The sequence below is a fragment of the Astyanax mexicanus genome, chromosome 1, assembly GCF_023375975.1.
Source record: "Astyanax mexicanus isolate ESR-SI-001 chromosome 1, AstMex3_surface, whole genome shotgun sequence".
In the NCBI taxonomy this organism is placed as follows: domain Eukaryota; kingdom Metazoa; phylum Chordata; class Actinopteri; order Characiformes; family Acestrorhamphidae; genus Astyanax; species Astyanax mexicanus.
The window spans coordinates 64,857,941-64,885,372 of NC_064408.1; the positions used below are offsets into that span (position 1 = coordinate 64,857,941).

Below are 27,432 nucleotides of genomic sequence, written 5' to 3' on the forward strand. Positions count from 1 at the left end.
CTGCCATGTTACCTGGTAGGATGTCTGTTACCTGGTTACCTGATAGGACCTGGTAAGATCTGTGGAAAGTGAAGAGAAGCAGGGCAGAGAAGCAGAAGGAGGAAATTTTGCAATACTTTGCAACTTTCTCCTCAAAGAAGGTGGAGATGGTCATGGGAGGGTACAGAAGAGATGAGAAGATGCTGAAGAATTTGAGAGAAAAACAGGGACAGGAGAGATTGATCAGAGCAGAGATCTGAGGTTTGAGTATTTCTTCCATTTTCTCTTGGCCAGTCTTAGCTCTCCACCATTGTTGCACAGAACATCCATCAGAAATGGGGTGGCTGGAGAGGATTTTGCTGGCTTTGAAGGAAGAGGAAAGAGAAGGTTGATGGAAAAAAAAAAGATAGATGAGGGAGAAGGATTGAAAATGAGGATGACTGGTCAGGATGGTTAGGGAGAGAGAAGAGGGGGAGACACGAAGATGAGTAGTAGGGGGATGAGGAGGTTGTGTTCATAGGAAGAGCAGGAGAGAGAGAGTGAAAGATAGGATATCATAATCAGGGAGATCAAGAGAAGTCACAGTTAGATCCAAAGCTGGAGCAGGTCTGTTGAAGACCAGGTCTGGAGTCTTTCCTGCTGTGTGCGTTGGAGTAGACAGGTTGAGAGAGAGTGAAGGAATGAAGACAGTAGTGGAAGAAGACAAGATGACTCTAGTTTCTCAGAACATTTTTTGAAGAAACCAAAAGTCCATTCAGAAGAATCTTTAGTTAATATATGAAGTTGTCCAGTGGGCCACCAGGAGGACAATAGCAATGTGAAATTTTGTGGGAAAAGAGACAGCATCGACTTTAAAAGAAGAGATCTAAAGATGTGAAAGGAGAGTGCAGTAAAGGACCACTTACAAAAGAGGAAAATTGTAATATGTGCTGGGCTACACAATGACTGTGTTATATGTCCTACAATACCTGACGTATGTTATAGACTTGAAAGATCCAAGGTCTGTACCATTAACATTGAAACTAAATTCTTCCTTGACTGTCTTTGTACTTAAAAAAACACAACAAAAATAAAATTATTGTCTTTTTTCGCATTATAAGGCGCACTATAGAGCGCACTATAAGTGCAGTGCTATCCAGGAATTTCTGTTTAGTTCTCCCCTGGGGCTGAGTGGCATTAGCATTAGCCGCTTACCGCTATTCCCCATTCAGATTTGAGTATTATCAACCTGTGGCCTGCTGCTAATCCTAGGTAGTACTGCTGGAGCGTTGAGCCGCTAATGCTAAGGCTCCAGCCTTAGTGCTGGAGAAATTTGGGAATCTAGGCTTACTGTAAATAAACAGAAGCACTTTACTCACCCAAATAATCCAGTTTTTAGGAGAGAAATGTGTGTAGATTAACATCCAGCACTTGTTTGACTTTAAAAGAAAAAGTCTTTTTTTTTTTTACTACAGTTTGGTTTACATAGCTTAGCTTTATTTAACTTAGTTAGCTCCCCCCCTGCACCACCACCCAGCGCTGAGACCTACTGAATTAGAAGTTCCTCCTTTAAGTGTCTCTTAAAAAATGTGCCTTCTAATCCGGTGCACCTTGTTTATGAAAATAGACCAGAAAATAGACTTTCATTGATAATGCGCCTTATAATTCCGGTCGCCTTATAGTGTGAAAGATATGATATATAGACATTGGAAAAGGATATCACTGATTATTTACGTAAACTACAATTGAGTTTGGACCAGAGGGTAAGATTTACTAAAATGGGAGTTCTCTTCCTGTCCAAATAGGGTTATAGTCATATCTTTGTTTATAGCATTGAAATGATCTTAATTATTGTGATTATTATTCTTTTTATTTTAATTATTCACCACCTTCATGTGTCTCATTAAATAATGCTGCCTTTTTGGAATGATGTTAGGCTATGGTCAGATTTTACATACCCACACCTCTTTCAGCATCCCATCCCTTACCGGTGGCATCACACAAAACCGCAGTCACAAGGTCTGGTTTGCATAACGGCTCACGGTCGCATATTTCCCAATACCTAGCAGCAGTCTACTGGTGATGTGCTGCTTAGCAGTGTTATTGTTGCACTTTCTGGGAATCATTATCTGAGTAAACTACATACACCATAAGCATCATATTCTTTGGAAGTGCCCTCTGTGTGTAATCACACTGTTATTGGACCTAGGGAATGGATGCTGCTGTATGTACGTGTTTTGGGGGTGTATATATAATGTGTCGAGACAGAACCGTTTTGGGGTTTTGGAGTTGGTCTCTTTTACTCCTCTGTTTTGGTTACACTGCATTTTCTTTTTGGTGAAGAAACCCATGGAAACAGCAGTAATTGAGGCTCATGGTTTGTGACCTCTATGAACTGTACTCTGTGTACTGAATGCTCATTATCCAACTGTGCCAAGATACAGTAAATAAGGTTTGATATTAAACTGATGTGCCTGTGTGAAATTATGTGCCTGAATGTGTTTGGTTAAGGTTGCTTAAGGTGAAATAAAGGTCTCATTCCATTGTTTTTTCATTCATTTTAAACAGTCTAGTTGTGGTCTCTAGTATGAATGAATTCAACGTGAGCCGTTTTTTGTGAAAAGCCCTGCTTTAGTTCACTGAATTAGTGGTCTCTGAAGAAAGACAGGTTTTGGACTCTTGCTCATGAATATTTAAACATGCAAATATATCGCCTCTGATCGAACATCTGCCTGCCTTCTCCCCACAGTCAATTGTACAGCTCTAAAACTCAAAGGACAAAATGTTTTCAGAGATACAGTCTTAGTTATAAAGATATAGCACTATAGAGTGCTAGATAAAGTTCACTTAACATCGGCCGCGAGGGGGTTGGTGCCGCTCGAAAGAAATGATATCAATGCCGTGGCTCGTACACCCCCCATACCCCCCCCACCACGGCTGAGCGTCTTTTTCCTCCACCCCCTGCTGGTGTAAACAGAGCTGTAAGCAGTGACTTACGGACAGTGTCTTACTGAAACTGACAGTGTCTACTCTGCTGCAGCCCGGCTTCAGCTCTGTCTGTGGGCGGTCCCAAGCCAAGGTGGGCGAGGCCATGAACTCACGGTTTAACGTACTGTAGACACAGAGCTTTTCCTGATTGACTCGTTTTTCTGAACATTTTCTTGTCTTAGCAACTGCAGACAGTGTGTTCCTGTAGTAGAACTTTCTGTCTAGTTTTGTGTACTCAATCTATAATCTGTGTGGGTGCTGTGACAGTGGGGTTTGGGGTGATGGAGTGGTTCTTTAAGGGCCAATAGGCATTCTTCACAGATTCACAAACAAGGGCCTCAATAAATGTTGGATTTTAGATCTTCCGAAGCACACCTATCCAGCAATTGGTACCCAGGCAGGTATAAACTGGTATTTTTGAAGAATTTTAAATTTCTGTGATCTGTTTTATTAGCCGTCACAATTTGGTTTTGTCAAAGTGGCTAATATTCTTACATTTGATCATTCGTCTTGCTTTGCCAACTTCACCAGCTAACTCTCTTACTGCAGGCTTACAGGAGAAGAAAAACCTCCTTTACTTTTAATATATATATATATATATATATATATATATTTTTTTTGTTTTGTATTTTTAAGTCTTTTGATCATTTCTATTGGTCCGTTCATGATGTAAAAAAAAAAACTATACATATTACATTATTTTAAAGTAAAAACAAAAACTAAACAAAAAAAAAACTAACAAACTAAGTACAAAGTTGTATTTATTTATGTATTTTTGTGACATAGATGCAATTTTTAAAAAATAAAAATGTCATTTTATTAAGCTGAGTCAATCATTTTGAGCCAGATTCTGTGTTCAAAAGCATCACCCTACCTACTGACAGCAGTTCTTATATTTTCAGAGTATATGTGTAATATCTGAATAGTAGAAGAAAGACGTGCACTGGTGAGAAAGCACTGGTTTAGGCTTGCGTATGTAAATGGCTGGCTGATTGGGTGGAATGGCCCTGTTGCTCAGCAGTAGTAGAAGCTAAATCGTTCAGTCTAATTGAGTTGTTTTGTAAGTATGAAGTGGGTTGAGCGTGGCTTTGCAGGCCAGTGGGCTCTCGTCATGTTGAGGTCGAGTGGTCGGTCAGTGTTGTTAGAATTGAAGTCTGTGGTGAAGCTTTCCCTGTATTTGAATTTGTAAATGAGTGAGTCTGTTATGGAAATGCTGTTTGACAGGCTTTGGTTCTTTTGTCTAGAACAACGAACAACAGCTTCAGTGAATAGCACGTCTCGCCATACACACCTACTGTATTCATGAGTGCACTCACATACACACACACGTGCACACACTTTTTTTTTTTTTTTACCACCAGAAAGCTTGAAAAGTAAGGTCCTATGCGTGTGTGTTTCTGATGCAGTTTAGCTTCACTCTGTTGTTTATATTCCTCCTTCCGCTCTCACTCTCCTAAATGTGTATTTCTCTGCAGAAAGTGGAGAGATAGAGCAGATAGAGGATAGAAGAATGATTGATGCCATTTTTTCCATTTTGACAGGACTTTCCTGAAGTTCCTCATCTTTTTACAAACAGTGAGATTCCGGAGAAATTACTCATAATTCTGAAGTGTTTAATTATGCCATTTGTGTCTGTGTATGTGCATGTGCCTTTTTCAAAAAAGTTACACCGTTTGTTTTAGTGTTTTAATTCGGTATGACAACTTAAAGATTCTTCCGAACGTTTAAAAACGTTTTATTTTTCTTATCCTTTTAATAAATATATATTCCCAATAATGGAAAAGCTGTTGTAAATGTTTCTTTAAAAAAAACTTTCAGCAATTGAAGCGTCTTTTCTGGCTGGAAATTCAGAAACTATTCTGAGTTTGTATCAGCTAAAGATCACAGTATTAAGGTTGGCTGTTCAATCTGTGTAACGGCAGAGTGCTACCTAGCTTTAAAAACGCATTGTCAAATGTGAAGAAACGTTTGGAATCAGAGCGGCACACTTACAGAACAAGCTTCCAGTAAAGTGAGTTTTGGCAAAAATGTTATGTTGAGGAGGCAGTAACTTAAAAGTAACTTAAATGTAACTTAGTTACTTTTTAAAAGGGGTAATCAGTAATCAGATTACATTTTCAAAGTAACTATGCCATCACTGCTGATATATGATGTAAATGCCTGTTGTTATTGGCAACCCTGCATTGCGCCTCATTAAAAAAAGCAACTCCTCATCATTGAAGTAGATGGATATATGAAAATATGCTAGTTTTCAAATAATTCAGAACAGAGGATAAAGTAGGTCTGAATCAATTTAGGCATATTTTAATGGATCATTTTGAATTTGAATTGATGTTTCGGATCCAGTACAAATCCATTATCTTTACCAGGTGTTCTACCTGTCCTTTAGGCAACACTTATTATTATTTGAGATACAATTATTTGAGGTATTATTTTGTGTCGGTGTATTATAAAGTGTTAGCTGTGTTTGCTCATTGTACCAAACCAGCCCAGTTTGGTTGTGTCTGTGCTGAGACAAGAAGATCCTGTTCTATCCAAGTACAGTAGAAACACAGTCGCTTCCTATTTTTACCCTTGAATTATGACTAGTTTGAAACTGAATTATGGTGCAAAGTTCATAGTTTGCTGAGGTGTTGTGTCTACCTTATGCCTTTCTTTGTTTTTAAACCAGCATGAAACATTAAACCAGCATACGCACACACACACATTATTAAAACAAATATCAGTACATTTATTACACTTTATTTAAGCACACAAAACAATCATTTCACTTTAAACTTAAGCTGAATTATCAGAGAAAAGATATTAAACAATCATTTAAAAACATCACTCTTAATTTCTGTTGTTTACAGAAACATTTATTTATAGATTTGGCGAAAAATCATCAAACTGTTTAGTCATAAAATAAAACAGATAAAATACAGAATGGACAGAATTAGTTTCTCAGGGGGTCCTGGGGTAATTTTCTCTTTTATGAGGGGTCCTCTGTGATTTTATTCCCATCCGGAACAACCTTTTATGTGTTTTTCTCAGACGCCCTCTAAGAAAAAATTACAGGCTGAATTACCTACTGAGTTTCGTCACCTTGCGTTTAATAAAATAGCTATTTGTCCAGTGCCACACACCGTCATTACGCCATTACTTTTTCCAAAGAGATCCACGCATATACAACAGCAAGTGGAAATGGAGGAGCTACTGAACTCTATGTCACATGACTAGCAGTGGAAAGCCAAAAACTCACTGGTCCTCCTGTTTTTTTTCAAATGCAGTTCGGACGCACGAGTTTAATCACTGAGTAGAAGTGTGAAATATTGTCACAGACGTCCCCCTGAGAAACTGATCCCGTCCAGATAGGGCTAAAGACAGATTTACTTTTAGCGTGAATATGGTGCATTTTAAACTTATAGAGTAGAACCATTTGTTTTTGATTATTGATGTTAAGATTAGGGTTAGCTTTAAGAGTATCGGTATGTGACTTTATGTATGACCAAATCCTGACATTGTATTATATAAAAAAAAACAGTATGTGTGTGTTGAGAGAGCATACGGTATGTTTATTTAAAGTTACTAATGTGTCCATGGTCTGTATTCTTACGCTCACACAGAGTATGTATGTGGGTAAAGTGAGAGAATGAGTGTGTTTAACATGTATCTCAGTCATCACGTCAATATTTCGTACTCTGTTTAGAGTTTGGCCGCTGCTAACCCGTTGTAAGCCAAGGCAGTCGGGCTTTACTTCTGGCTTTTCCAGTCCAAATCTCTTTCTATAAAAGACTCCAGACAAAACACTGGCACAAATCTGCACCCCCCTAAATATCCCTCCTTCCCCCTCTACCTACAGCAACCAGCCCCCCACCTTTTAAACTGGCTGTTTACCCTCGACTATATACCCCTGAGTCCGCAGTGCCCTGAGGGCCAGAGAAGGGCTCCATTGTGTGGGGAAGGGCACCTGGCTTTGGTTAGTGCCAAACTACACATTCTCACACACTGATACACACACAGACTCGCGCACACACACTCAGCAGGGCTCAGCTCCCTCTAGAGGTCCATCTGGAGTTCATTTCCTGTTTCAGACAACTAGTATGCTGCTAGCGTGGAGTCTGGCAGCCTCTCCTGATTGGACGAAAGTGTGAGACGAGGCTATTGGACTGCATTGTCGATGGATGAGTTATGTTGTATGAGTTGGGTCTGATTGGCTCATTTGGTCTCAGTTAGCTGCAGTATGTCCAATAACAAAGCTGCAGTGGATGCTAGTAACCAATCAGGCAGAAGCTAGTGTAGCTCTTTAGGAACGTCCTAAAGCAGCAGTGCATTAATTAGCATCACTTATTAGTGTAATTCATCAGCCTATGTCTCTTATTATGTTATGTAAAGCATGCTAGTCATGCTAGCTCCTGCTTGCTAGCAATTAAACGCTATTTTTAATAGCATAATTGAAGTGTCCAGATCCTCCTCCTCCTGGCATTAGCTTTGCCATGTGTAATGATGTTTGTCAGTAATTACAGATAATAGTGATGCTGTAGTGACAACAGCGCTGCATTAGGTAATTGTGTGTAATAGCAGCACTAGCGCGTAGCGATAGCACCCGCGCAGTTGGTAATTGTTTCCCCTGCTGGAGCTGGAGCGAGAGATTAGCGTCCAGGCCGGCCTGGGTTACAGAAACACGGCAGCTCACGCTATTCCTTTCTACCTTTACACTTACTGTCATTAGTGCTATTATGAGCTCAATGTGTCTTCAGCCACTATTTTAGCTCCAGCACATTTCTGCCCTGTGTTCAGTCTGTAGTTTAGCCATTTCCTTAAGATATTTTTAACCAAGTTGTTTGCTTCACTTTCCTTCATTTTTTACTATAAGGCAGCAGAAACATTTATTAAACACTTACTCTAGCTGCATTTACGGCAACTGAGAAAGTGTAACTGCAGTAGACCTTTACAATATATTGTTTTGATAATAATCAGGATAAAAGGGAAATCTAATAATATAATTTATTATGAAAAAGTTTGTGTACCCCTGATAATTTCATGATTTTCTAATACACATCATGGGTTGTTTGGATCAATTTCAGTTATATATATATATATATATATATATATATATATATATATATATATATATATATATATATATATATCATATAGCAGACAAATACAGTTTATAGAATTTACAGAAAGTGTGCAATAATTCTTTGACGAAAACTATATATATATATATATATATATAATCTATATAATGCCAATATACACTTAGCTGTGACTCTCAAACACTTTCACAAAACGATAGTCAGAAAATACCTTAAAAATGTTCAATTTATTATAAATAAATCTTTGTATATATATATATATATATATATATATATATATATATATATATATATATATATATATTTTTTTTTTTTTTTTACTCTGAATGTAGCTAACTGCCACTGTGTTTAAGATGGAATGGAAGACTCGCTAAACATGTGTGAGGTATAAATTTACTGAAAATGAGAGACTAAATAACAACCACGCAATTGTCTAATATTCTTATAGCGAATACTCTTCGTTTTCATTTAATAATTTTTGCCTTTTTTTTAGTAATATTATAGACGATATAATGTTTATTTACATTTGTACTCATGTTTAAAATATGTACACAAAATTACAACATCATATATTTGCTGGATATTTTGTGTTTTTATGTTTGTAGAAACACTTTTTTATGTTGGAATATTTAGAATAATTGTTTTTAATTAAGCTAGTAGGAGGAAACACTCCTTATTAATGTAACTTAATGTAAAACTTATTAACCAAACCAGGTGCTGAATAACATATGAAATAAATACTGGGCTTTCTTAATAGAAGGTTTTTGGAAATAATTACATAAACACATTGGCACACAATTGTAATTTTGCAACAATCCAAATGGTACAGCTTTTTACTATGTGCCAATCACAGCACCCTCTCTCTCGTTTTTAATCATGAATCATATCTTTATTAAACATTTGTGATTTTAGACTGCAGCATTATGGAGGCTCAGAGGATTCAGTGTAAATGATCTGGATCTAATAAAAAAAAGATATTTACAGTAAGAGCTTTTTTTTTCACATTGCCATCACTGAGAATATGATAATGACGCATCCCTGCGTAGAGGAAAGCAGGAGAGAGAGAGAGAAAGAGAGAGAGAGAAAAAGAGAGAGAGAACGAGCTGCAGGAGGTTGCCTTCTAGAGATGAGAGGTTGACCATGGGCCTCTTTTTTTCTTCTCATCTTTCTACAATCCATCCAGTCCCCCTTTCCCTGATCTGTTTGGCCTTGCTGGCTGTTTGGAGCGGGAAAGGAAGAATGTGGCTACATTTAGAGAAAAGTAACGGCCTTGAGCGCTAAGTCAACAACTGTAAATTCACCGTGAGCCTGAGTCCTGAGTGCATGTGTGTGCGAGAAAGTTTTCGCGCGCTCGTGTCTGTCCCAGCAGGTTGCTTTATTGGACAACCAAATTAGCCGAACATGACTCGCACGCAGATGTCAAGTGTTCCTAAGAACACAAACACGCGGCAGCGCAGGCCGTTAGGAGTCCCGACAGCTGAAAATATGCCTTTAAAAATACATCAGTCTGGGGACATGAGCACGCCAGCGAACAGGGGAGCTCACCATCAGTGAAATGCAGACGCACACACACACACACACACACATACACATATACATACTTATGCACTGAAGTTTTGTGACTCAACTGCCTAAAATGTATCACCATCATCATGATGATCATGTAGAAACAACATGATAAAAGAGAGCAATGTTTATCCCTTTGTCTCTCAGCAGTAAGTCTCTAGCTCTCCTTCTCTTTTCCCTCTTTTTGTGGAACTCTCTCTCTCTCTCTCTTTCTTGTCCTCCTTTTGTTCGCAAACAAAACCAAGGAGCGAAACGCCTATGTTCTGACAAATAATTGGAGCAAGGGTTGCGCACGGTTTCCATTTCACAACGTTTAACGAGAAAAATGTGGGCCGTGATTGGGGCTGATGTGAGTAAGTCGCCTCCAGGGGAGGAAGCTGGCTGGAGCAGCGTGCTCATGCACTGTTTTTTTTTTTTTCAGGGAGAGTATGATGGAGAGCAGGATTGTGTGGGGCAAGTGTATAACTCACACAGATGAGTCCATGCCAACAGACTGCCCACATACAGTACATGAACTTACTGTAGCAACATTTGAAGAAATCAGTGTAGAATAGATACAACGGTTTATTTAGGACAGGATTTCTAGGCATCTAGTTATTTGAAACATATATTAAAGCTCTCTGACCCTGAGGGGCTTGTTAAATAAAACAACTGGAAGTGTAACTATGCGTATACCTGCCAACAAAAGGCAGTACATGCACTCATGTATGTGTTCCTGTAGAAATGTTACCAAACTGCATTTATACAGTATTTTAACTATATAATTCTTTGATGTCTACATAGAAAATATGTGATTAAAAATACCTAAAACTACCGAATTGTCATGCTTAATCACAGCCCTATGGTTTAGTCTCTTATCAGCTCACAAAAAAAGCTGTTGGTTAATGAATAATTTGATGATCTCTGCTCTGATTGGCTAGTTTAAAAAATAGGTTGCCATCTTGTTTGGACACCACCACCATTGCTGTCCAGTCCAGCGATACCGTATACTTTAGAGGACAGACACAAGAGGACAGAAGCCATTTTAAAATGCTTTGATTGGTCAGTACCATTGTCAGTCAGATAAGAGTCCTATAGCAACTGAAAAACACAGAGTAGTTATTTGAATTAGTTGCTGTTTTTTTATTTTAGTTAATTTTTAAAATAAGTCAATACACTTACAATAACTATGATTTATATATTTCCTGATTTAAAAAATTTAATTATTTACATGCACTTATTGTTACTTATTGTTATAAGGGCCTCACTGCACACCACTGGAGTAAGGTGTGCGTGATTGGCTGCCAATTCTCACCTATGTGTGTATGTGTTTGTGTGTGTGTGTGGATAAGTGTAAATGGTTTTGTATGGATTGTAAAGTGTCCTTGGGTGTCTAGAAGGGTTCTATACAAGTGTAACTTCATTCAGTCATCTATGCTCTCCTCTCCTGTTTTGTGTGGTTAGCTAGCTAAAGAGATAATAGAGCTTATGATAATGTAAGCTTTGATGGGCTTTTAGTCTAGCACCAGCACTCACTTTTTTTCGCCTGGCTTTCACTTATTTGTGCCCTGGGTTCAATTCCTCATATCTGGTTCAGGCCTCAGACCAAGTCTGTCAAAGCCTTTAACTGGTGGGCTGGGTTTATTTAAATGTCTCATTCCATTGTTTTTTTTTTTTTTTAATTCATTTTAAAATGTCTAGTTGTGGTCTCTAGGATGAATGAATGCCCTTTAAGCTTGTTTTTCTTAAAAAAAAAGTTCTCTGGTGATCCGTTTTTTATGCTGCTTTAATCTGGTGGAGGTGTGGGCGGGAAAGAACGATAGGACTTTGGCTCTTGCTCATAAATATTCATACATGCAAACATATCGTCCCTGATTGGCTAACAGTCTAGCTGCCTCTGCTCTGTGGTCAACTTTGCAGCTGTAAGGGTGTACTCGCACTAGGCGCGGTTTGGTTAAAATATAACTATTACTGTTATTACTGTTTTGCAGCTTAAACGCTTTTCTAGGAATAACATGAATACATAAATTAAATAAAATTAAATAAACCAACTTTGTGCTTCCAAAGAAAGATTATTTTCCCATTGCATTGCTCAAAGTGCAAAATCTTGTACAAGTAGTGCTTTTTTATATTAAAATAGCCTCATACCTGTTATGTATTGTGATTTACTTTATTGACCAGCAGGACCTCAGTCCCTTTTGGGGTCTCTCTGTGCACACGCCTGATTGATTAGACAACATCATCATCTTCCACAGACCATCATTGTCTTTTCCAGTGAGAAAGTCACTCTGCAGTTTCCCACACTCTCTCTTCAGCATGAATGTGTATGAGCATGAAGGGTTTGACACTGAGCAGGTGTGACACAATCTGATGCAGGTCATCTGCCAAAGCTTATCACTTCCTCCCGCTGATCCAGGCCTGCGCTCACACTGATTATCTCTGTACGGAGAGGGGAAGAGAGGGAGCGCTCATTTCCCGTCTGTTTGGCTGTGAGCGGGTATGGCAAACAGTCCTCAGCCTTACCCAGTGGTCTTGGACCCTCTCCAGCTCTTTGAGGTGTTCCAAATCAGCCTTTCCTCCTTTACAACCAAGAACATTGTAATTGAGAAAGGGACCAAAGACTTTAGGAAGAACATGGTCACATGTGGCACATTCTCATGCAACAAGGCAAAGCCATTTAAAAACATTGATTTAAATCAATGAATGAATGAAGTGTGATTCAATTTCATGATCACAAAATACTTGTAGTATTCTCACACTTGAACATAATTTAACTTTTTAATAATGTATCAAGCAATTGATAATCTTATGTAAATGTGACTGTTGAGCTTTGCTGGTTGATTGAAGGTAATAGAAGCAGATTTGCCAATATAATATATAGTTATCTATATAATATAGTCTGCATTATTCTCCAGAGATCCAAATTTTTGCTTTGGGTGTATATCTTCGGTGTCCAATGAAAAACATGTATTTCCAAAACAGCAACTTTAATGGAGAGAGAACTTTTAAAGGAAGTCAATTTAAAAAAAGGTTATTTCCGGTCATTTTCTATTATTAGTATTTCTATTGGTCCGTTCATCAAAACATTTTGGCACGGTGTGAGGGACAGTTTGTCTGTTCAAATTATGTAGTAAATATATAAAAAATCTACAGAAATTGAGATACTTGTTTTTAATTGGACAACGGCAATATTTAATTTATGCTAGCTATTTGAAATTAGTAGGATCTATCTAAAGTGTAGAAACTAAACTTTGTCTTTGTACAGGGAATTGTTTCTGTCTGTATTGGACTGCATAAGAAGTCATACCCCCATTGCTAGTAATGCTACATTACGAATTGTTGGACCAATTGTGACGCACCATTGATATGTTAATTGAATTAAACTGTGTTGACTTGTGCATATTATAAATCTATTTAAGCTATGAGATCCCCTAATAAAATGTACTTTTAACTTTCCAATTATTCATTCAGAGTTGAGTGTATCAGTCGTGTTTACCATGTAGTGGTTAGCCGCTAATGCTAATGCTGCTGCACCCAGCCTTAGTGGAAATCTGGAAATCTAAGCTTACTGTAAATAAACAGAAGTGCTCTACTCACCCAAATAAACAGTTTTCAGGAGAGAAATCTGTGTAGATTAACTAGTAGTAATTTGACTTTAAAATATATATTTTTATAGGAATTAGAGTTTTGTTTACTTAGCTTAGCTTTACTTAACTTAGTTCACCCCCCACCACCACCCAGCAGTGAGATTTGCTGAATTAGAAGAGAAACATGGCAACATCCCTGTTTCTTACTAGTGTCGCATAATGCACCTTATATTTGGGTCCAACTTACGTAAAAAAAAAAAAAAAATAAATAAATAAATTATAAAAGTTAATTGATAGTGTGCCTTATAATCTGGTGCACCTCATAATGTGAAAGCCTAGTTAGCCTAGTAACCACCTGAAACACCACTGCAACCACCTACTGAGAGCCTAGTAAGAAGCACTAAGAAGTTACTTTTGCCGTGCAGTCATGCTTCAATAATTCAGTTTTCTTCAGTAATTCAGTAATTTCATGTTTACATGAATTGTAATGCCACTTTCTTTTGTCCACCCCTGCCCAAATTCTCCATAAAGTCATGCTGTGGGTGTTTGCTTCAGTCTCATCCAAGAGTAAAGACACTTCACTGATGTGGGATGCCAGTAATTTCTTCATACAGCAGAAACAAAAGCCTGGAGCCTCATCGTATTGTGTTCAGCTTCAGTGAGTCTAGGTCTTTATTGTTCCTCAGCTGGGGATCAGAGCAAAGGTCCTTTAGGTATCAGATACATGATTCTGAGTCCAGGCCAGTCCACTTCTCTCCAGAGGCACAGAAAGCTGGTGTTTATGTTGGGCCCAGAAACCACACATGGGCTTTTTACAGAACCGTTTCTCATTACAGTGAAATCCATCCGCAGGAATATTAGATTTTTTTTGCCGTTTTTATGCAGAAACACACACTGTTCCCTCTGTGCACCAAAGTATGTCCTCATGTAAACCATACATTATGTCCTATTTGACTTGAATTTGTCCTTTAATTGTCCTTTTTCAGACAGTCAGTACAAAGAACAGAGCATTTATGAAGGTCTTCTACAATCCACAGAGCCGTAGGCAAGCATAAACCCTACCTGGGATCTGAGCCAACAATATTCTGCTCCTATTCGCTCCTCAGACCTCAATTTCGCTGAATGTTTTCATTGAAATACAAATACAATTAGAAGTTTTTCAGTCCTGGTCATGGTTTTCTATTATTATGCAGATTTTAGGAGACCTTTAGGACTGTCAGAGTATTAGAGCCAGGTGTGATGGAGCTGAACACTCTGAGGTAGAACCAGGATTGGTCACAGGATAAACATTGCTTGAGGTCTACTCATGGACTTTATTAGTTTAAAAAAATGTTTAAGCACATTAAAACATAAGGAAAAAAAGATAAACATGACATATAAAGGGAAACTAAAGCAGAAATAAATGCAGGTCTTTGTCTTTTAAAACACCAAATCACTTCTATGATGAACATTAATCATTTAAAATTAGTTTTCTGTTTTGACTTATACAACCCCAATCCCAAGAAAATAGGACGCTGTGTAAAGTCTCATAGACCCACAATTTATTAACAATAAAACATATAACTCAGATCAGATGTTTCATTAAAAACATTAACTCTTTACCTGGAGCTTGATGCCGTGCTTTTGCACGATAAAGCTTTAACCTGCAATTGTGGATTACACTTGAAAAAAAACTGTGTTCACAGAAAATGGTTTCTGGAAGTGTTCCTGAGATTATGCAGTGATTTCCAGTCTTGTCTGTTTTTAATACAGTGCTGTCTGAGGGCCCAAAGATCACCAGCATCCAATTTTGACCCTCATATGCTTGATTAGATGGATTTCTTCAGATTCTCTGAATCTTTTTTATGATATTATGAGCTGTAGATTGTGGTATATTCAAAGTTTTTCAATTATACACATTTTGTTTTTTTATTAGTAGCCCTTAGTTTTGTAACTTTTGCTTTTCAGTAGAAAAATTGAAGTGCACATGTAAAATGTTTTTTTTTTTTTTTTTTTTTTTTTTTTTTTTTAATTCCCGAAGGTATTGAAAATTCTAATTCAGTGCTGGGTTGATTGGTGCTACACACACCTGCAGACTGCTTAATTAAGTCTGGTATCTTGCATTTTGACCTGTAAAATATTTTTCTTTGTAATAAATATAATGGTTTTCTCTTTATTTTTGCACCAAATGCTGGAAATAGGCTTATTTTTGGCAGATTGGTGAAGCTCTGTTCAACCTTTGCTTCTGAGAGACTCTGCTTCTTTTATTTGCTGTTATTTTAACCCAGACATATGAGTTAGTTGCACATTGCTACTATTACATCTGTTCTACAATATTACATAGAAAAAATTTTTTTTTTTCTGAAATTGTTTCACAAAGTTTTTGGCAGTTTACTTTTTTTTTTTTTTTTCTTTTTTTTCTATGAGACTTCTGTGAGACTCTGCCTCTCTACTATGCTGTTTGTTTATACTCAGTCATGTCAGTTAGTTGCAAATTGCATGTTATTTTTTATTAAGTAACTTTTATTTAGTAACTTTTGCTTATTAGTAGCAAAATGAAAGTGAACATGTAAACTGTATTTTTAAAAATATTAATTTCCAAAGGTTTTGAAAATTCTATTTCAGCGTTGGGATGATTGGGGCTACACACACCTGCAGACTTATAGGCCTGGTATCTTGCATTTTGGCTTAAGTATTTTTCTTAATGATATATGTCATGTTTTCTCTTTGTTTTGGTACCAAATGCTGGATATAGGCTTATTTTTGGCAGATTGGTAAATATATGCCCATCTTTGCGTATGAGTCATATGAGTCAATTGGACTTTGCTACTATAAATTTATTTATTTATTTTTTTTTTTTTTTAGTAATACTTACTTTTGGGTAACACTTTATAATAACTTTCATTAATATACCATTAACTAATGATTAATAACTGTTTTTTTTTTCCAACATTTTGAGAAACTTTGAGAAAAAAGTTTCTATCACATTTGTAAATACTAATGAATGCATTGGCAACATGAACTACAATTTATAAACATTTCCCCGGTTTAGAATTCGTATTTAAGAGCGATTTATTAATGTTCAAATGCTGATGAGCTAATGTTTTGCTAACATTTTAATATAAATCTCCATGCTGATAAATAAGGGTCATGTGTGAGCATTTGTTGAAATTAAAATTCTGATGAACTACTGCTTTGTTCACATCTACTGATCGCTAGTTAAACATATATTAATGAAAGTTATTATAAGGTGTTACCTACTTTTGTTGCATATCAGTAGAAAAATTATAGTGCACATGTAACATTCATTTTTGCTACTTTAAAATTCCCAAAGCTACTGAAAATTGTAATTTAGGATTTGGGTGATTGGGGGTACACACACCTGCAGACTGCTTAAATAAGTCTGGTGTCTTGCATTATGGCCTCTACAGTATTTTTCTTTGTAATATATGCCATGGTTTTCTCGTCATTTTGGCAGAAAATGCTGGATATATGCTGTTTAATGCCAGTTGTGGGGTGAGGAGGAGTGTGGTCTTCATCAGACTGGCTCAAAAAAAAACAGCTCAACTTCCAACAACAGACAGAAATCTAAGCAGTTTATGAATTGTTTTGATTTGAAATCTATTTCCCAAACTGGATTAACACGTTTAATGTGATTTTGTTTTTTATCTGAATTCTCTGGTAAATTGTTTTGAGAACACTTTTTGGATTTTCGTGATTTCCATGGTCACTGTCACTGCCAGCTGTCAATCAGCCCATCAGGGTGGGGCCACAGCACACGCTATGGAATTTAAATCTAACTTGTATGAGGAACAATAGCTAAACCTATCCAAACCAAGCCCAGTCCCACAGGTATGGAGTAAAATTTTGAGCTTTTACAGCTGAAAGATACAACAATTTCCCATCTTCCTCTATATTGGAGAGGCTGAAAGATTGCTGCGGCTTTTCTGTCTAATACATTTAAACACAATTTAATATGTTTGCACAAAATCCCTCCGAACTATGCAGAGCTGTCTGGGGGCACTTTATCATCTCCCATGTGGCCTACTGCGTTACAGCCAGGGGGGTCGAACATTCCTCCACTGTGGAGCATCAGAGGGATAAATCCACTCATCATTGTTTGCAGTGAAATTGGTTTGTGCTTCTTCCAAGACTTTCTTTCAGCTTTTCTCATTCTCTTCTTACTTTTTATCCGCCCATATTTATCAGCTTGTGCAAATTTAGATATATATTATTAAATGAATGTGGAAAAGTTTATCCCACAGTTGAATTTATTGCCCATTTAATATGGACACACCTAAATGAAATGGGAATGGTTGGTGATATTAACTTTCTGTTTGTGGCACATATATAGTATATAGGAGAGGGAACATTTTTTAAGATGGGTGGTGATAATGGTGGCCATTTTGAAGTCGGCCATTTTGCATCCAACTTTATTTTATTTTATTTTTTTACCCAATAGAAAGAGGGTCATGTGACACATTAAACTTATTGAGAATTTCACAAGAAAAACAATGGTGTGCTTGGTTTTAACGTAACTTTAACTTAATGATTTCAAAATGGCTGCCATGGTCACCACCCATCTTGAAAAGTTTCCCCCCTCCCAGATACTAATGTGCCACAAACAGGAAGTTAAAATCACCAGCCATTCCCATTTGATTTAGGTGTATCCATATAAATGGCCCACCCTGTATTTTAAAAACCTGAAAAAATGATTTAAATGATGTAAATTATTACAGTCATTATCATTATTTAAGTATACTCATAATAATTATCCACTTATACTTTGATTGGTCAGATGTTAGCAGCTGGTACCTTAATCCAAGTGCCCAAATTTGCACTAATTTCCAGGCAACTTTAAAGAAAAAAGATTGTAACTTATACTCACAACTCGGTTTATGTTTTTTGTGTTGCAATCCTGCACGATTATTAGCATGATTGTAATGTACCTTACCTTTATCATCATTTAATCTGAAATATTTACTGTTACTGCAGTTAGGGTGAAGAGTGCAGTCCTTTGTGGGTACTCTGGTTTAAAAAAGGACATTGGCTCAGCTTGAGGGCAGCAGCTTGATTTAGGGCATGTCAGTGTGTCTTTGCTGTCATAACAACAGGAAAAGTACACCTTTCACAGCTCAAAACATGCAAAAGGTACTAATGTACTAATTCTCTTAAATAATTGTGGGTGCGTTTTGGGCACAATGTACAATAAACCAATCACTGTTTCTCTTGCTGCTTACTTTAAAAGTCAGGTGTGCTGTAACATTGGTGGATTGCTATTTCAGTGGTGCAGCTAACCTGCTTCTTAGCTGAGGAATCTAATGGAATTGGCTCATGTTGTGGGTTGCAAGCCCTTTATTTAGGGCCAGTCATCTGTGGTGCATCTCTGTTTTGCGTTGCAAAGATAGCAATTTGCAAGAAATTTACCTGAAAACACCTCACTTCCAGGCCACCACACCCATCAGCGTAAATGTATTCACAAGCATTTTTGCTATTTAAATGATTCAGGTGCAAGATGTGAAAATAGTCTGTTGGCGAGGTGTAAGATAGCAATTAACATCGCAACAGGCTTTGTGCAGGGTGCAAGATAAGGCCTATAGTAGCTTTATGTGACTTTATATCTAGCTTGTATACAGATTAGGTATTGATCATATGCATATACCCTGGGTAGTCACATGTGTCTTCTGTTAGGCAGACTTAAATCTCATTGCTATGATGGGGTGAAATATGAAACTATTCTATTATTATTGGTGTTTTGGTTGTATTAGAAGAGGTTAAACGAAGTGGTTTGAGTAAACAGATTTGTATCTTGTGTTGAATGCATATTGGGTGTGTTTACACTTGAAATTTGATGTGTCTAGGCATTATCCAGATATCACTTGTTATTGCAGTTCCGTTATTTTGTTTGCAGAACAACAGATACGATTTATAATAATGTAGCATGTAATTGACACATAATACAACATAAAAAACAGTATAAACAATCAAAAAATACCACTTTTATACCAATATTAAAACTGTTCACATACTGTACACATAAATTCGTCATTTGTCTATTCTCACAACTTTATTGACTTCCCAGTTATGCTTCTTGTTTTTTTTTTTTCTTTTCAATTTTTTTCCTATTTTCTTCCCAATTTACTCAGCCAATTACGCAACCCACTCATTAGGACTCCCCCTATCACTAGTAATACCCCAACACACCAGGAGGGTGAAGACTAACACGTGCTTCCTCCGATACATGTGAAGTCAGCCACCGCTTCTTTTCGAGTTGCTGCTGATGCAGCATTACCGAGCAGCCAGTGTGCTCGGAGGAAAGCGCAGCGGCTCGGTTCTGATACATCAGCTCACAGACGCCCTGTGCTGCTGACATCACCCTAGAAGTGATGTGAGGAGAGAGCGCCATCTACCCACCCAGAGAGAGCAGGGCCAATTGTGCTCCCTCTGAGCACCGGCAGCTTGATGGCAAAGTTGCATGAGTGGGGGTTCGAACCTGCAACCTCCTGCTCATAGTGGCTGCGCTTTGGACCGCTGGACCACTCTGCGCCCTTTATGCTTCTTATTTAGTGTAATCACTGTAGATCGATTGTCACTATTAATAACCATTGGTTCTGTGTATGTTTCAGGCACTGGGAAACTCTGGACTGCCAGATGTTCTGAGGCAACTCCTTCCTCTCATTAAGTCCAGCAGTTCTGGCACTGTTGTGGATTCTGGTTCTGGTGATTTAAGTGTGGACGAGCTGCTGGTGCTGCTGGTGTACGTGTACTCTCTGGCCCAGGAGACCAAGAGTGGCTTCCAGGATGAGGAGCAGGTGGAGAAGGTGGAGGGAGAGCTTATTGGAGCTCTGACTCTCTTACTGAACCGGCAGACCACACTGAGCCCTCTGCTGCAGGATATTACAGGTACTACAATATCACCCACATGTCATACAGGTCATTTTATCCAAAAATCAATTTTGAGCCCCACTGTTTTGTAATTATTCTACTGACTGTGTCAATAATGAAATTTAATTAGAGTAATAATCTGGTGGTGTTGGTTACTGGCTAAACTATACTTTAAGGGCTAGAACAGCTCCATCAATAAGAAAAATCTAAAGTAGTTTAGGGCCTTTTCACACCAACACTATTTGGTCTGGTCAGACTCTGATTCATTTGTACTTTTAGTGCAGTTTGATTGAGCAGGTGTGCAGATCAAAACAACCGAGCCAAGACCAGCTAGAGGAGGTGGTCTCGATCCGGTTCCAAACGGACTCGGAAACAGTTTATTTGTGGTGAGAACGTGATCCCGTTTCGATTCGACCCAGCTATCAAATAGACTCCTTTTTATTTGAGCTAAACTGCTGATAAGGCGCAGTTTAATCTAATATATTAGCCAGATATCCAGTAATTACCACAGCTGTGAAAAAACTCTGTCTCTGCTGCTTTATGCAGTTTACACACAGGGTCTGTGCTGCATTCTCTACTTGCAGCCTTTACTATGTGTACATCTGCGCTGCGTGTCTCTTTGAAAACACTGTGTTTGAAAGCGCAGCGTTTTAAGAAACGAGTTACTGCTTAATATGTCCCCTTTAAGATCAAAAGCCTTGAAAGACAGTGTACTGTGTTAGTAGCTGTTCAGTAACCTGTTGATTGATGGATGATCCTGTTGAATCTGGCAGTCTTGCACTATATGCATTGGTAGCTGAGCGGTCCGTGGGCAGGGTGGGTAATCTCAGGCTCAATATATATATATATATATATATATATATATATATATATATATATATATATATATATATATATATATATATATATATATATAGACACAGATTAAATATTTTAATTTTTAACTGCTTGTTTTGCTTCAATAATAGCAAGTCTTATAATTCCTAGTGTTCACCAGAAGGAGGTTCGCTTGTCGCTTTACATAGCCACAGCACTGCTGTATGAGGACCACCTCTAGCGTAACATAATCTTCCCAAACTCAACCACACACATTTAAAATCCATACCACTACACTACCACACCAAACACACACCCACCCAGAGAGAGAGAGAATGCAGAGACATTGTTAAATAACTGCAATAGCACCATGGCTTATTATGGGTATATCATCAAAATACTGTCTTTTGGCCCCTAAAACTATTTTTTTTCTATTTAACTATGTATCATATGTATAACAAACTACAGAATGCCAGATTAATCACTTAATCATTTTATATATTCAAGTGATTTTTTTAATAATTGCTAAAATGTTAGTGTTTTTAGTCCTTTTAAAATCATACAGTGTGAAGATTTTGATGTCATTGAGATTACTTTCTACATATAAATAGCTTGATATTTTTTTCATGAAAATAGATACATGCATAGTTGTGATGCCTAAATTATTATAAACATCTTCAAAATTTAAGGAAGTATAATTTAAAAAAAATTATAGATTATTTAATATTTCAGCTGAACCTGACAGCACTGCAGACATGCCATAAAAAAATGTGAAAAAAAAACAACAAAAAAACTTTTATTTAATTTTAAAACGTTCTGCTTTTCGTGTTTTAAAAATGAAATCATGCACAATTAGGAACTGAATGTAAGCACAACATGTTCAAATATTGGCATTGCAGAAATTTTAAGCCCCTTTAAAGACCTGTAAAGAACAGCGGAGAAAGAGACATGGACCTGAAACAAAAGACAGAGAGGGGAGTCGAGGATGGGTGGGTATCAAAGAGTTAGAGTGGATTTGGGGAATACCTCTGGCTTTTATCTCACTTTATCCTGTCGTCACACAGACAGGAATACTTACTCACCACCCTCACACCTCATCATTCTCTCTCTTACTCTGTCCATCTCTTTTTTTTCTTACTCTCGTTCTCTTTCTCTCTCTTTTCCTTTTTCTCACACACACACACACACATTTATACACAGGCACTTGAGTAATTAACTGAACATGTTTTAATGTCAGAACACACCTAACAGAGTTACGGTTCACTTGTTCTCTCACTTTGCCTCACTCACTCTCTCTCTCTCTCTCTCTCTCTCTCGTTCTCTCGTTGGGTGGGGGTTGATACAGGCCACCTGACTGTGGTCTTTGGGAAAAGCTTTATAATTATTATTACCTTTAATACAGACTGATTTGTTGCTGTGAGGCTGAAACAAAATCTTGGTAACGTCACAATGCTCCCATTCATAACAACCACCAAAAAACAGCCAGATTTTGGGTTTCTGCCATCTTTCCTGTCTGATTTTATAGTGCTGTTTTCTGGGTCTAGTGTTAGGTCGATTGTGTGTGTGTGTTGTTTTAGGGCATTTTCAACAAGAGAACCAAAACAGGAGAATGCTGGATGAAAACCAGCTTCATTGCAACTATTCCGACTCTGTAGAGTGATTTGCATAGTTTGACAGGGTTCATACAGTCATGAAAAACCTGAAAAATCATGGAATTCGAAAATAGCAATTTCAAGACCTGGATAAGTATTGGAAAAATAAAGATACCATACTATAAAATACCATAAAAGTCATAGAAATTTTCAATTTACAAATGTGTCTTTCCATTTATCGACTGAGAAAAGTTAGTTGAGTAATGTAGCCCTACACCAGAGGTCGGTTTAAACTATAAATGCTTCTCCAGGTGAGCTTTTGTTTACATTCCTCCCCTGTCTCTCTGTCGCGCTCAGTGTGACTTTATTTTTCACCTGTTCTAGGGCTCCCTATGTCCTTATAAGGGCTTTTATCACCGGCCATGTTTCAATTCACTAGCCGGGGCAGTGGTAGTGTATTGGAACGCAACCCTGATGACACAGGTTCGATTCTGCTTGACAAGTTGTGTGTTTTATTCCTTATTTTTTCCTTGAGATCAACTGTTCTGCAATTGGGTTCAACAACCTTCTGGGCTGGAGAGCTACTAGTCTGTAGCACTCCATTCCTTTACACTTCATTTTTCAAAACATTTTTCTTTTTGGGGCCCGCCACGAAATGGATTGGAAAATTGCTGACCTCTGCCCTACACAATGGAGCTCTCAGGATCTGGAGCACATTTTATTATTATTTCTTTAAGCAACATTGCTTAAAGAAATGTGTTTTATTTTATGAATGTAGTTTTAGTTGATTTTTGGTTTTATTGTCCATGTCTGCACTGATGTTTTAAAGATCATATGATCATGAAAATTTGCCTTGAAGGCATAGAAAAGTCATGAAAAAGTCATGAAAATGTATTGGTTAAAAAGTGTATGAATCCTGGTTTGAACTGGAAGAGATAATCAGATCACTTTTTGATTAGGTTAAGATTAGTGCTGGATGCTGGAATGATGCTCCATCCAATATTTTTGGGATGAGGTGAGCTAATTGTTCATCATGCTAACCTTACAAAAGATTTTATGGCTGAATACAGTCAAATCCTTACAGTAGTGATGCACAATCACGTAGAAATCCTTTCCTGCCTTACCAAGGTATAATTACAAGTAAGTGTATGTGTGTGTGTGTTTCCATATGTGTGTGTTATTTCTCCTTTCATATTTAACTGCAAGGTCTTTTGAATTGCACATGAGCCAAATGCCTAACCTTGAATGCAATCCAAACCAAGGCGCACACATACACAAGGCCCCTGTTCTCACTAAAATCTATGTGTGTGTTTGTGTTCATATGTGCACTGTACATGTTCAAATGTGTGGGTATATAGTAAGTATGTTTTACCTTAGCCTTGATTTTTCTGTGTTTTAATTTGACCAAAGGGAAGTACAAAGTACCTGTTAGGCCTGGTGGAGCCACCCTGAAGCCCAGCTATTAGTTTAGTAAGATTGAACATAGCACACACACACACACATAGCATTTTGCAGTAGGCCGGCTGGCGTCCACTCTGCCATCTTTAACTCATAATTCTATCTTTCAGCAGGGAAATGAAAGGGAGGGCTCACCCACACTATGCTTACTTAAGCACACTGCCCTGCATACAGTAGGTAGCTGCTTTTGGGCTACAGTGATTAGTAGTGATGGAGTTTCATTTTGTCTGCTGAACTGATTATTTTAAACCACCTGTTTAAAGGAATTAAACGTCTGGATCAACCCATTCATTTTCTGTGCAGTACAGTAGGTGAGATGATTAGCAAAGAGCTACAGGTTGGGCTGTGGTGCAACGGTACTACACTATTAGTGTAAATTACATGTCACTGTTAGGCCAGCCTAGACCACTGCTCAATTAGGGATTTTTTTAGGAGCATCACATGGTCTCATAGGCTTATGATTCACTCAGTCAGTTCCTTTTATTTAGCAGGATAAATGTTCTCCACACGGGGATTGGTGCTTTAATTTCACATTATTGAAACTGCATGTCATTGTTTTCTTGTTAAATCACAGATACAAATATTGAAAGGCTTGGATTCAAATGGATTTTTTGAAATTGATCAAATTAGTACATCTTTAAATATAGTTTCTATTTTCTACTAAAGAAATTTAGCAATCGAGCTAGCTGATGCTAATTGTTTTGCATATACATTACTATTAAATACAGTGTAAGACAAGGACAGTGTGCAGTGCCATTTAATGAAATGCAATGTGATTCTGTTTAACCTTAAGCCTATTGACTAGCCAATGCTATCTATTTCCTAACCCATCTTACATATATAATAAAAAAAAAAAAAAAGTTGCATCGATTTATAGGTATTTGTCTCATTTTTAACACACTGTCACTGTCTTACAGCTTTGGACTACTCAAAGTCCTCCAGCTGCAACATCTTAACCACGGTGGACATGTGTGTCTCCCCAGTGTCCCCTATTTTAAAAAACAAAAATATGGTCAGCGTAACTTAGCCAGCCATTCTGTTCCCATATCAAATGGATTTACTTTTTATATTTGTTTCCACTTACTTCAGCTTCTTACTTAAGAATATCATAGTCCTTGTAGAAATCCATTGGATTACTCAGTTAATCACAAGACAATTACAAGATTAGATCATTTGCTTCAACCAGTCAGTCGGTTTAGATCTTAAAGAGGTTGATTTGTTTACCAGAGCACACTTTACAAAGTATAAGAGGAGAGAAAAGTTGCCAAGGAGTGTCCAGTACAAAACCTTGCTTTCACAAAGCCCTGGTAATGAATGGTGTATTGCGTTAATGGGACTTAAACGCACATTATTGTTGAAGTTACACTTCTGCCAGTTGTGCTGCTCACTTTTGGTGTTTGGTTAAATTTACAGTGTTGAACACATGGAGCGGATGTGTTGTGTTCGTCCTTTGTATTCTTATTTTATGAAGGGTATTTCATATTTCATATTTTGAAATAGATTTCATTTGGGAGAAATTAAAGAGCACTGGAGCCTGTCCACCTCATGCTCACTGCCTTCCCTTCCCCTTGTTCTTCTCAAGAATGTTTGGCTCTTACTGACTTCCTGCTGTACTTGGCTAAGGGGCCCACCTATCTAACTCTCTCTCTCTCTCTCTCTCTCTCTCTCTCTCTCTCTTTCTCTCTCTCTCACACTACTTTACTCTTATAAGCTGTGCCCTGCAATTACTGTTCTGCAGTGCCAAGGCACAACAGGTGTGTTCAGAAACACATGTGGATGTGTGTGTGTGTTATAGTCATTATAGGTGTGTGAGTGTGTGTGTGTGTGTGTGTTTAAGAGAGGTTGAAAGATAGAAAGAGAGAGAGAGAGAGAGATTTAAGTGAAAATATTCATTGTGACACTCATCCCAATCAAAGAGTGAAATACAAAGCAGACACAGCCACAGACTCGGTCACCCTGACAACCACTTTCTGCTCTTTGTTAAAACCTCCCTCCACACACACACACACACACACACACACTTACAGATTTGAACTCTTTGAACTTGAAAGACAGCGTCTCTCACACAGCCACGTCCCCTCTCCTGAATCCCCTATAAAACACTGATTGACTGTACTCAAGTCCTGTTCTCAAAACACATCTGTGATGAAACACTCTATATAACTTCAGTGGAAGTAGGTGGAGCTATCATCTGTCGTTGGATGAATAGGCAGAAGTACACATGATGTCACTGACTGATAATTCGCTTACTCAAAAGTTCTGTTTTTTATTAGATTACTGCAAATTACTGGTTATTCTTATAGTCATGTAAACAGTATAATTCAGATTTCTTAGGTTAAAGTATGGTCTAAAAAAATCAGATTAAGAAATCAGATAAAGAGAGCTTAGTTTTAGCGCAGCAGTTCTCTATTCTCTTTTGAGTGCATGCACACCCTTTACTGGAGTGTTTTTGTATTTCTTAATCTGTATGTGTATAAAAACAAACCCTAGTGGATCATCTTCTATTATATGTATGTTCATATAGCAGCTTAACGTGTTTAAAAAATATATATTATAAAGCTGCAGCATGAAGTTTATTATTTTTTTTTTTTTACATGATGTTTATGTTGAATACTGCTCTGTGAGTTTATTGGCTGGTTGCAATGCAAAGGATCTAATTATTGCCTGACTTATGTAAACTGTTGAGATTTCCCATTATCTAGTTACCCAAGTTTACTTAAGCATGTTAATTAGGGATGTCCCGATCACATTATCATTTACTTTTGAGTATCTGACAATACAGAGTCCCGGAAATACTGTACAAAAAAAAATAATATACACATTCAATTTGTCCCTTAACGGTTTATAATTACGTTTTAATTATTATTTAAAATGGTATCAAAACCATTTTAAGTACTAAATAACCAAATAAAGTATTGTTTTAAACAAGCAAACTGAAAAATGTCACATAAATGCTGTTATTTCCCTGTTTTTTTGGGAGGGAGACAGTAGTAATAGTGCAGTTTGGTTTGGGCCTGGCAGACTAGATTTAAGGCAAATTTATACTTCACCACGTACCTTAAGCCATAGCCATAGAAGTATTAACGTGCTCTGCTGCGTAATCTGCACAATGTGACTGGATATGCATAGGCTATGGCGTAAGTTTGACGCAGAAGTATAAACTGTCCTTTAGACAAGTGTTTTTTACTGTGTTATAAGGTTCAGGCTCGTTTTAAATTAGAAGAAGAAGAGATTATCTGAGAGCTTTAATAGAGGGAATCGATGTTAATGTAGCTGTGTGTGCGTGCGCATGAGAGAGAGAGAGAGAGAGAGAACAGTGACACAGTGTCGACAGTTTGGAGGGAAATAAACTGTGGATGAAATTAGTGGATGGCTAGATAGGTAGCTTGCTTAATTAGTAAGAACACAGCGCGAGCATTCTTAATGCGTGCGGGCGCCAGAGTCTATAGTAAACTCATGGAGGAACAACATAACGTTACATTTTTGATACATCAATGATCCGAACCTTTTCCACCTGAAGGTTAATTGAATTTCTGAACTTCA

At 37.5% G+C, this 27,432-nt stretch overlaps 1 protein-coding gene across 1 annotated transcript in view; it reads left to right on the plus strand.

Moving 5' to 3' along the window:
- Positions 1-27,432, plus strand: part of scfd2 (sec1 family domain containing 2) — a 226,660-nt gene that overhangs the window by 101,772 nt on the left and 97,456 nt on the right. Inside the window, exon 5 of the mRNA XM_049481835.1 lies at positions 19,765-20,041. Within this exon, the coding sequence (XP_049337792.1) occupies positions 19,765-20,041 (277 nt within the window). The remainder of the gene's footprint in view (positions 1-19,764; positions 20,042-27,432) is intronic.